The sequence below is a fragment of the Dicentrarchus labrax genome, unplaced genomic scaffold (assembly GCF_905237075.1).
Source record: "Dicentrarchus labrax unplaced genomic scaffold, dlabrax2021, whole genome shotgun sequence".
Lineage (NCBI taxonomy): Eukaryota > Metazoa > Chordata > Actinopteri > Moronidae > Dicentrarchus > Dicentrarchus labrax.
The window spans coordinates 19,497,694-19,509,703 of record NW_026136712.1 but is presented as its reverse complement, the minus strand read 5'-3'; the positions used below and the strand labels follow the sequence as shown (position 1 = coordinate 19,509,703).

At 41.0% G+C, this 12,010-nt stretch overlaps 1 protein-coding gene across 46 annotated transcripts in view; it reads right to left on the bottom strand.

Moving 5' to 3' along the window:
* The window catches only part of LOC127373801 (ankyrin-3), a 164,651-nt gene that overhangs the window by 45,519 nt on the left and 107,122 nt on the right, over positions 1–12,010 (bottom strand). For 28 of the 46 annotated variants that reach the window (XM_051418601.1, XM_051418602.1, XM_051418567.1 and 25 more), the window contains 9 exons: positions 11,574–11,771; positions 10,968–11,066; positions 10,718–10,816; positions 10,440–10,538; positions 10,127–10,222; positions 9,274–9,346; positions 8,741–8,800; positions 7,416–7,451; positions 3,140–3,263 (listed from right to left, as the gene is read on the bottom strand). In XM_051418601.1, coding sequence (XP_051274561.1) covers positions 3,140–3,263; positions 7,416–7,451; positions 8,741–8,800; positions 9,274–9,346; positions 10,127–10,222; positions 10,440–10,538; positions 10,718–10,816; positions 10,968–11,066; positions 11,574–11,771 — 884 coding nt within the window. Of the gene's footprint in view, positions 1–257; positions 270–3,139; positions 3,264–4,614; positions 4,773–5,026; positions 5,660–7,415; positions 7,452–8,740; positions 8,801–9,273; positions 9,347–10,126; positions 10,223–10,439; positions 10,539–10,717; positions 10,817–10,967; positions 11,067–11,573; positions 11,772–12,010 lie in introns of those variants that run through there. The other 18 variants (XM_051418585.1, XM_051418587.1, XM_051418590.1 and 15 more) reach the window with 6 other exon arrangements.

Sequence of the window (12,010 nt, the reverse complement as noted above, 5' to 3'; positions counted from 1 at the left end):
GATCACACAAGTGAACCACAGTACACAACACAGTGTCTGATGTTAACATACAAACGTGTTACAAAACATAAAAAACTGGTAAAAAATCAACAAGTTAGTAGTCAAACATACACAGTAAATATGTATTACATTGGACCACAAAGTCATGAAATTGATAGTGACTGGAGGCTGGGGTTGTCAGGGGAGGGACAGGGGTGGAATGGGTGGGGAGGTATAGGGGGAGGTTTGGGGAGGCCCCTTCATGCCTTTAGCCTTACCTGACTTTGGGACTAACATTAAGAACGGACATGAGGAGAGAACAAAAGATCATGAACAGAGGAGTGGATAGAGAGATGCAGAGAGGAGAAAAGCCAGAGCAGAGATGCAGGTTGGTAGAATGATGCCTGATGCTGCCTGACTGTCTCACCACACCCTGTCGCCCTGCCTGGCCGCCTTACTGCTCCCTGGCTGACTGAAGCTTGTAACACATTTCCAATTCATAACTAATTTAATAATAAACTCAGTGTCCCCACATGTACACTTAATTATTTAAATTTCAAAGATTTATTATAGAGTTGTGAAGCGGGAGGAGTTATTTTCAGTTCCAGATGTGAGTCTCTCTGAGTCTGCGACTGATATTTTGGGCACTTCCAAGGATTGAATGGGGCATCAAACTTTTGGTTAAATCATCAGAACAAACAAAACTGCATTAGACAACGCCTGTGTATATGCAGAAATTTAAAGCTGCATTAACTGATTTATTTGGGCACAGCAGAAAAAGCTGTAAATGCCACACTGACATATTATCACGTTATAAAGCTGTTCCAGCAAACGTGTTAGCAAACAGTTGCCAGTTTACACATCCAGCAGCGGAGCAACCTCAGCATTAGTTTGGAGTCTTGTTTCTAACAAACTGATGGATATAAGTCTTATATTCACTCTCCCTTTAGCTCTGTTTTACTCCACTAAAGATAGACTTAAATACCTGGCTCTTTAGCGGCCCTACTACTATATATTCATCAGCTTTTTTGCTGCGGCCTGTTGCAGCTGGAATCAATTCACCAAAACAGTAAAGCTGCAGACCTTAAAACCAAAACAAGCTGAAAGACACCAAAACGGTGCATAGAGCTGAGGGGAACGGTGGAGTCGTGAGATAATTCTCACTATGAGTGTCGCCTTTCACATTACAGATTTTCACATTTTGATCCATTGTTACTATAAAAATGTTGAGTTAGCTACGAGTACATCCAGTCACAGAGCTGAAAATGACATGGCGTGTGCTGCTAATATCAGGTTGTATTACACTCAATTCTAGATTAATTCAGCTTTCATGAAACAATCTTAATTTGTTCCTGGCTGACTTTATTGCCATAGCAATGGCAGCTGGGGCTCATGGGTATTGCAGCATTTAGATTACCACAAAATTTCCCAGGAGTTAAGAAGAAATAATTACAACTGATGGCCATACCATAAAACTGTAGTAGCACTAAATCTTTATAGGAGATTTTTATGTGATTCTATGCCGAGGAACATTGAGGATATCCTGATAATAATACCTAATAATAAAACTTAAATTTTTTATTCTACAGCAGGAAAACCTCTGGACCAAACAGCTCCTCCCACGTCACAACTTCATGGTATGTATGTTCTGCTTTTTGTGATGTTCAAAAAGATACTATTTAATAATAAAACTATTAGCAATGTTGAAAACCTCAAACACAGAATGAGCACTGAAAAAAACAAACAACACAGTTACATGACATAAATACAACTTTCTGTCAACTCCCTGATAGTGATTTGTAGATAATTCCCTTCCTGAATTGACTGATGTGGAAGTTATTTGAGCCCACACCTACAGCGGTCCAACAATTTGTTAAAACCAATTCCAATGACCTCACACACACACACACACATGCACATCCCACCCCACTCAAACGGCGTATGTTGATCTAACCCAGCGCTCAAGGCCACAGAATCGAACATGTTTCTAATTTCCTGTGGCTCAGTGTCCATGTGTGTCACCCCTCAGATATTCAATAACCCCTCCCTCTTTAGCGGTGTGTCAATATTTATGTGGGAGTTCCGACAACCACCGAGAGCGAACTATGACCTCTCACTGGTGAGAGGAAAATGTGTGTGTGTGTCTCTGGTCGGAGGTCAGAATAATGTAAGGCTTTGCTGCTATCTCACACATAAACTTCATATTAAAGAATTTACTCCAACGCTCTGTGAGTTGATGACTGTTTGAGTTGGTTTATAGATCATGAGCTTTCACAAGACTTTTCTTGTGCTTTTACAGACTAATTCATGTGCCTGGGGTAACCCTGTCATCCTATTGATTATTGAGAAATGATTGTGTTTCTTGGAACTTTGAAAAAGACTCTTCAGCATGTACAAACTTCAGTGTATCCATCAAATTAATTGTGATACCTCGGTAAACTATAATAACCATAAAGAAAGGAGACCGTGGTGGGAATGTCTATCACATGCCAGCAATAAAAAAAGACCACAATTTCCATAAACCCTGTTGCTTCCTGTCTAAGAGAGCACTCTGATTCTTTGGCAAAAGGTTTTCTCTGTTTTTGAACGAGGAGAGTGGTGGCCAATTTCCTGTTTTATACTGTATCAATTTCCTTTTGTGCTGCAAAGCAATTAATGATTTTTATCCACAACCACCTGATCCAGTCACACCAGAAAGTGGCACAGACTTCCACGTCTTTGTTAAATATATATGTGGTTGTGGAAGCTTGGCTGACTGTCAGTTGACAAGCATTAGCCCGCTCGCTAACAGGACAATAGGTTCACACCATTTACTCAAAAGAGATGTTTATGGTGTAACACAGCTAAGAGCTACCAATGCATTCTCCATCTTGGACTCCCTCAGAGGTCAGAATTAAATGGTTTTCTATTGGTCGACAGTGTGAATCGACAGAGGGTCACCAAAGCTGGACCCCTGTCTCTATATATTTTGCCATTTTAAACACCAGTGTGACTGACCTTTACACCTCCCCCATGTACTCTCCAGAGGTCACTGACAATCTCCTCATTTTGTGAGAGCTGTACTGTATGTCATTACAATATAATATTAAAATGCCTAAAATTTACCTTAACAAACTTAGAAAGAGTCATAATATTGATTATCAACTGAGGTGTGTCTTACCTCTGTGACCGCGCACCAACGCTGAAGCCCATGTAGCCTTCCTGAGGGAGCGAGTCGTCCCCCAGCTCCCGCAGGTCCTGGGGGGCCAGATATTTATCTGTGTCCCCCGTCATTGCATCGTCACCTGCCGATTGAAAACACACAGGGCCAAAGAAAGGTTACAGAAAGAAAGCATCTTTTCATCTGTTAATGAGAGTCGGTTTCTCTCGTCTGTGGCAGACGTGTGACCAAGACTTTGCCGGTATTGTGAGGAAACTGAGGCTACATTCACACTGCAAGCGTTAGCGCTTATTTCTGATGTATTGCTCAGATCTGATCTTTTGTCTTTGGCTGTCCACATAAGATTCCAGTGTGAACTGGTGACGATCACAGTGAACCGCTTGCGCAAAAGAGCAATAATGCGACTTCACACACAGCACGCTGTCATATGGAGGTAAACATGAAGACAACGGGTACGGTTTCATTTATAAGCTTGATGTGCAGTGGAAGCCAGCAAATATGTGAGGAGACAACAATTTTTAATTATGGCTTTTAGTGGAGCAATGGCTGCTAGAACTAGTTTCAATCCTAAAGCTTTGCTTGTACAGAAGTGTCTACAAATACTTACAAGGTCTAACACCTCACTATCCCTCCACTGACAACCTCCATCACAGCCGTCTTCCATGTCTACATTCACCGAGTGACTCCCGCCAGAGGAGAAAATTGTGATGAATGTTGATCTAGAGTTCACACTGAGGTCGCAAGGCAAAAAAAATCAGACCTGTATCTGATTTCTGAAGTAATTGGAAGAGATCAGATTCCATGTGATACATGAAAAAAACAGATCTGAGTCACAAAAAAAATCTAATTTGGGCCAATTTGTCCTGCAGTGTGAACGTAGCCTACAGAGAATGAATGAGCAAAGCTCTCCTCTCACTCAGTAACTACTGTCCAGTACTCACATCCTGCTTCATTATCCTCAGCATTGATCTGTGGCAGAGCAGCTTTAATGGTCGGTAAATTCTATGAATGCAAATTTTAATCTTCTCTCTGTGTTTCTGGTTTCTGTTGTCTATGCAGACCATAACAGAGGGGCTCTTTTAGACAGACAGATCAATGCAGCCTCTACCCCGAGGCTGTTTTCCAGTTTAGCTTAAACACACACAAACAAAAGTCTTGCTGTCACTAAAGGCTTTTTTGTCTCAAAGGGACAAAACAAATGTTACCAGTCAAACTTGCAAACAATAAAAAGTGCTGCTGTCAGTAACTTTTCAGGTCAGGTTAGTTGAGTGAGCTAACAATAATAGCAATAACAGCTTTTTACATCTACGGAAGTTAAAAGTTTGACTGACGACAGATTCATGTACACCACCTTGTTTCCAGTTAAGGTGAATAAAAACACTCAACACGGCAGAACTCAGTGTCACCACAGCAAACACACCATTCAAGCTACACACACACAAAAAAAAAAGAGTGGTTAAAGAGTTGAAACATACGTTACAGGCCTAGCAGGAAAACAGTTAGCAGCATGTTATTCCCCTCAGAGGTACTGTAGATCCTAGCCTACTGATGAACCGGTGACCACAGAGTTGAAAGAGAGAAGGAGGAGTTTAAAGGGGAGAGGGGAGAGCAAGTGCACGCACACATGCAGAAACGAAGAGAGAAAGAAAAGGAAGGCATTCCAGCAACCACAAAGCACCGGAGACCCCCCTGCCCCACCCCTCCTGTCCCCTCATCCCCTGCTGCTACAGCACCCCTCCCCCCTAAACTTTCTCCCTGACACACACACACTCACACACACACACTTCACAGACCCCATCTGGCGAAATTCCAGCTCATTCTCCGGGACCCCCTTCTCGTTTCACCCTGAACGGCAGCAAAGCCCTCCTGAGCCGGGCAGACACTCACCTCCAGCTTTAAAGCACTTCATTCAGTCCGGTCTGCAGGATTTCACCCTGAACTAACTTTCTTCGACTCCTTCAACTCTCTGTCGCTCTCTCCTGCACACACTGTCTATCTCTCTTTCACAGCCCGGCGCTCACACAAACAGATCAGCTTTCTCCCGCCTACCCACCCTGCTCTGGGATTATCCAGTGTGTGTGTGTGCGTGTGTGTGTGTGTGTGTGTGTGTGTGTGTGTGTGTGTGTGTGTGTGTGTGTCTGTGAGTTACAGAACAGACACCTAGAGCTCACTGCAGGACAGAAATAGTAAGTGGGTGTGTGACTCAGACTAAGTTGTCTAACATCTAAACTCTACCTATGTACTGTCAATAGGAGTACGTAGAGTACAGCATCTATCTTCACTTCTCTCCTTAACTCTTTTTATGATCTTTATACTTTGTGATTTGTACACTGTTTTTATATATCGTCCTGTCTGTCTCTTTCATTTCTTCTTTCATTTCCTTGCTCTACCTGTCTGTCTGCTTGTTTATCTATCTGTGAAATCTTCCTTCCAGTCTGTGTAACAACTTGTGTTTTTGGTCACCTCTAGAGGTGACAGTGATTGCAGAAGTTTATAACTCTGCATCCAAAAAGGATTTCCTGAACAACTCCAGCCGGGGGTTGACGCGGCGGCTTGCAGCTGTCACAGCCTGATGCGGTCAGTCTGTCTTAATAAATGTAACTGTTCTTCATGAGACAACTAATAAAATTCAGAGCATCTAACAGACCTGGTTATAAGACTTTTGGGGCGATCTCCAGTCTGTCGGAGTAAAGACCATCATGCACTGTGCAGGAAACCTATCAGCTGTGAGAAAAATGAGGTGGAATCTTTGGTCATCAGCTCAAAAACTGTGGTCCTAAATTGCAATGTGAGACACGCCCACTGACGACTAATGTCAAAAACAAAAATTCTGGCAGTGTGAGCACTGCCTCGACGACAACCTCAAACCAGCCAATTGGAACACACCATTAAAATGAGGCTGAATACACTGGCCACTAGTTTTTTACTGCACTGCACTGCATGTTTGCACTTGCGACATTTGTACATATTACTTTTTGTTTTTTTTTCTTTTACAAATATGTAATTATGTTTTTCTAGAATTTTTCATTTCACATTTGTTTTTTCAAATTCTTACTTTTCATACTAGTCTAGGAGCACATTATACTACACATAGTACATGTGTATGTAACAAATAAACCTTAAAATCCACTTAGATTGCGACCAAAATTTGATCAGACCCATCTCGCACAGGGAACTTTCCAAGGACTACTCCTATCATAGCACTGTACTTTATCAATCTGTCACTAACCAATAAATCATAAATAAATAAATTAGTACTAGTACATCCCAACATCTGGAAACAGACTTTAATGTGTCAAGCAAACTCTCAAATCCTTTATAGCAAGTCCAATCTCAAGTTTTTGTAAGGAAATTACAAGTCAAGGTGCAAATCTTTTGGGTCAGAGTGCTGACTTTTGAACATTTTCTTTTTTTTTCTTTACATAGCTGGGATCCAAGGTTAGTGGCTCTGCAAGCTTAGAGTCTCAGCTCAAGTCTTAAGGGAATCAAGTCTCAACTGAGTCAAGTTTCAAGCCCTCATTTTAAGTCTTAAGTCTGACTCGAGCCCAAGCGTAAACCATCAATATAAGATTATCGTGGTGACAGTTTAACAAATGAGCCATTGCCTTATTATTGATGGTGCTGCTTCTACTTTTAAATGCCTTTTTTAAATAGCAGGTGTTATATTTAGAATATGAAATGTCAAAACCAAAGACAGACATGAAGGGCCACGGAGGAAAACACACAACAGATTTTGGATCTTCGCCTAAAATCAACACTAGAAACAGATGATTAATAAGTAAAAAACATCAGATATCAGCCAACATGTCGTGACTATGTTATTGCCTTGTAAATAGTTAAGTTATCTCATGATCCAGGTTTTATATCCACGCTGACTAAATATGAATTAACTTTACAACTCTGGAAAAACTCTTTGGATAGCCAACCATTTACAAAAGACTGCACAGGGCTTGTGAGTCCTGATTTAGATCATGGACTGTGTGTGTGTTATTGGAGATGTTAATCATTGCTGTTACTGCTGCTGGTATGTGGGCTTGTGAGTGTGTATTCGTGTGCCTAGAGTTACACTTCATATATTTTTAGATCCAGAGCGAAAGATGGACACTCCACTGAGGGGCTACAACAAAAACAACAACAAATTCAGTATGAGGGCGAACACACATCGACATACATGGAGTATAAGGAAACACACGCAGAGTTTAGTTGCATCAGTTCAGCTGCGCCACTTCAGACTGGTTATTGGAGTTAGTTACAGCGAGATCGCCATTAGACTTACAGGAATAGCTGATGCAGATATTTCCAACATCCATCTCTGTTTAAACAAAGCAGAAATACACCTTCAAACATTTTCTTTTTTTGAACCCCTGGAATATCTTTGCAATAATGCATGCAGGAATATTAGTAGTAGCATATAAAATGCTTATCTCATTATGCAAAAGTCACATTTTCCATCTGCTTTTTTCCCCTTTTCCCATCTAAAATCACTAAATATTCAAGCAAAGAGCCATAATTCATGGCACAGACGCTAACTTTATGACATCCTGCACACAGGCTATTCTACAAAGAGATTTACTGGGTGATACATTATATTGCATATATAGTGTGTTAAATATAAACGACAGCAGCAGAAGTCGCCTCCGACCACTCGAAACTACGGCACACCTGGTAATCTCATGATATCGCTCCATACACATGCTTAACAATTGTGGGAAAATAAACAGTTTCGAGGACATGTGGATTTCTGCAGGCTGCTGACTTTTCGCAGCAATAAAAACTGCAGACAGCTAGAAACATGTGACTACCTAAAAATGAAAGCCCGCTATTCTTTACCATCAATGCAGACTGTGTAGCAAAAACACCGGAGGGCAGAGTGAAAATGAAACAAACTATTGACTAAAAAATCTCAATATATCAATCCTTTCCTCCCCCAGTCAGTATAGAGTTCAAGTTCAGCCACTTTTGAGCCACACTCGAGACCATGAGAAAAGAGATACACAAAGTAAACTCACACACAGACACACAGACACACACACACACACACACACACACACACACACACACACACACACACACACACACACACACACACACACTCCAGCAGCTGACACCGTGTTTGCTTTGGCCCAAATGTGTGAAACTACAATGGAAGCGTCACTGACAAGCCACCGAAGACAAAGGCTTGAGTGTTGTGTGCCGTCTACTCCACGCCGTGAAAAGAAATCTGTTACACACACTCCACAACGCCATATGCAGACAGTTGGCATGGCAACCAGGAGAAAGACATATTCCCTGCATTGCAATGCATGAAAATACAGGAGGTTTTACAACAACACAGCATGAGAGAGTCGGACAGAAGCAGCAGCTGAAAGCGGCCTGCGTACAGTACGGGGTGCCACACATGAACAATATCAACGTTTGTGCATACGCAATCTTTACTAGAACGCAATTGCATCATGGTTCTTTTACCGTTTATTATAGTAATTAAAACGTGAAAATGAAAAAGCAGAGGTTGGAAATGTTAAGACCAGAGGATTGACATAAAGAAAGAGGTATGAAATGAGGATTTAAAGAACAAAAAAATGAAGAAAAGATGAAAAATACCTTCTTCCACATCAGATATATAGTCCTCTGTGATCATTTCGGGGACATTGGCTTTACAGACTGTGTGATTGGGATGGAGGAGAGGGTTAGAGAGAAAACGGGAACAAAAAAAATATGGAAAAATCATATCCATAACAAAATCATAAGAAGTGAAAACAAAGTGATTACTGTACATTTTCAATGTCTGTGTATTTGGAAATAAAGGCTTAAATCGTCATGATTGTTAATAAAATGTCAAATGATGAAATCAAATGAAATAAATTCATGATGGAAAGAAATTACGTTGGCTTTTTCACCTGAATTTCTCAGCAGCAACAACAAAATAACTGTTTCCTTGACAACAATGGGGAAATTTGGCAAACCACGGGACCAGCACATGGGATCTCATCGCCCAAAAGCCAAATGTGACTCAACCTGAGATTTTATAGACTTTGGCTGTCTCTCCAGGATTTGGGACTGGGCTCAGGTTGCACAGGCGCTTTGGATATTTTTAAAGTAAAACAGATTTACACATCAATAAATTGAATCTTTACCTTCGTCATCGGACATGTCCAGCACCTCGTTCATGGTCTCTGGAACGTTCATCTTGTGCTTCTCTATCACAGTCTGTCGAACAGAGACATGCTCTTAATAAGGTGTCAATGGTGACTTACATGTGAAATGTACCCATTAAAAGAAGTCTCACATGAACATATAAAGGCTGTGGAAGTGGAATAACCTGTGTTTTAATGGCTGACATGGTAAATTTCCACAATACTAATTCAAGTTTCTCTCCTTTATACTGCTTTCCTTCATTACTTCCAATTGCCTAAACTTTATTGGCGTTAAGGTACCATGAAATGAAATTCAACGCTCCCTGCTGATGTTTCACATTAAAAACCCACCAGGAAACAGGAGGGTTGTGTTACCACTGGAAGGCTTTTAATTTGACACATTGTTGCAGGAAGTCATATGTATTATTAACGCCAGCTTAATTTAGAATGAAAAACGTCAAAATAGACCCGACTCAAGTTAATTAGTGAGTGAGTTTTTCTACTAAAAAGCGAAGCTCAGCAGCAGAGTGGTGGGTATGTACAGCATGCTGAATTTATCAAGTTTAACAAAACATGATAAAATATACTTATAATCAACCCCAATCTGGTGATTTTTTGAACTGTAGGAATAAAGGCCTATCTCTAATATAATCCTGCAAATAATGGCCTTGGCTGCCATTTGAGAATTTATGGTAACTGCAGACATTTTTTAGTCAGCTGCGTTCTAAAAGGAATTCAGGCTGGAGTTTAAAATGTCAAATGATGCAGACATTGTTTTATATGAAAAAAGGGGGGAGGATTCGGAGAACATTATTACACTATTCAGTTAACACTCTCAGAAACACATACGTACCTGAGTGGTCAAAGTTTCCTCTGTGACCACTTTGAGTGTGTCAACTACAGAGATGTAGCCGAGCCTCCTGGCAATGGACAGAGCACTGTTCCCATTCTGGACAAAAGAAATGAATAAAACACAAAAGAGAGAGAGAGAGAGGGAGAGGTTTGAAACAGCATCAGGGGTGCATTCATTGTGTGGACTAAAAATGTAATCATCAGAGCTGTTTCACGTCTTATTTACTGTATGGAAACTAGTATATTTGGTACTTTTGGTACTTGCAAAGGTATAATTGTATAATGTGTATACTGAAGAGTCTGTGTGTACTAACGGCTGTGAGTTCGTTGGGCGATGCTCCGTGATGTAGCAGCAAGTTGATGATGTGTGTGTGTCCCTGCTGTGCAGCCTGATGGAGAGGTGTGTAACCGTTCTGCAGAGGAGGGAAAAAGAGAGAAAGGTTAGAGTTAGAAAACCCTCACACAGCAAACAAAATACATTAATTCTCCACCCACTGCCATACAGTGGATGTATGCTGCCTGCAAACATTAAACTGCCCAAATCTCCTCTGCACACAGAACCAAAGGAAACACACAAACACTAAATGCTTACCTTGGTCTTGGCGTTGACCTTGGCCTGATTTTTCAGCAGGAAATTGACCATCTTCACATTGCCATAGTGACAGGCCACATGTAGAGGAGTGTATCCCAGCTGATGATGCAGAAAAATCATTTGCATAATGTGATTAGATCGGTCATAGTAATTGGTAATAGTATTGCGTCTTCTTTGTCTGCTTAAATATGTGACAGGATGTCAAGCAAGTCCTGGTGAGCTCTGAGCAAGTAGAGACTAGTAGCATTACCTTGGTCTCAGGGTCTATAGTAGCTCCCTGGTTGACTAAGACCTCGGCAACGTTGACTTTATCCTCCTGGGCAGCCAGGTGGAGCGGAGTCAGACCGGACTGAGAACAGATAGTTAGGGACGGTCAAATATACAGAGTTAAATACACAAAGAGAATCAAATATAGAAACAGAAACAAGACAGATGTGCAAACAGAGAGAGACAGACGGATAGAAAGGTGTTGATTACAAGGTACAATATAATCCAGAGGTAGATAAATAAAGCTTGACGGGTCTGTGCAATATGGTAGCAAATTACAAGATAATATACGTTGACACACCCATACTAGAAACATCATAGACCCAATGCCAACAGAAATAACTCGAAGCAGATTAGAAACCTATAATATGATGAATGAAATGAACACGATATAAAAGTTTGGAGTTTTTTGATAGCTATTAAGTTACAATGAAGGAAGCTTAACACTTAATGCAGATGCTTCATACTAAAAGCCTAAATAACTGAGTCTTGGGTTAGGCCATGGCGATTAAACACAAGTTGAAAATAGACACACAAACACACCGTAAATCTGTCTGTAAAACCCACACACCAGTTTTTACACACAGACCTTATTGCCCTTGTTTATTGGAGCGTCCCGAGCCAGCAGCAGTGTCACTATGTCCACGTTGCCTTCCTGTGCCGCGAGGTGCAGAGGAGTGATCCCCTGGCGTGTTTCTGTGTTGGTGGAGGCACCGTACTCCAGTAACGTGGTGGTTATCTCCATCTGATTCTTCTTGGCTGCAATGTGGAGCGGTGTGTAACCGTTCTGGTTACAGAGAAACAAGAGAGGGTTGTTTCTTTGTTATTTTCTTACACCATCGTCCACTCACATGCAGCAAAGTCAAAGTACAGAATATTCTGAAATTAGATTCAATTTAAACAAAATAACACTTGCTTAATTCATAAAGCATGTGCATTTTCAGCTGAGTGTCATGAAGAATTGTAGGTATTGCACTGTGAGGATTTCATCATATTGTGTTATCTTTACAAAAGTCTGTTGTTTGG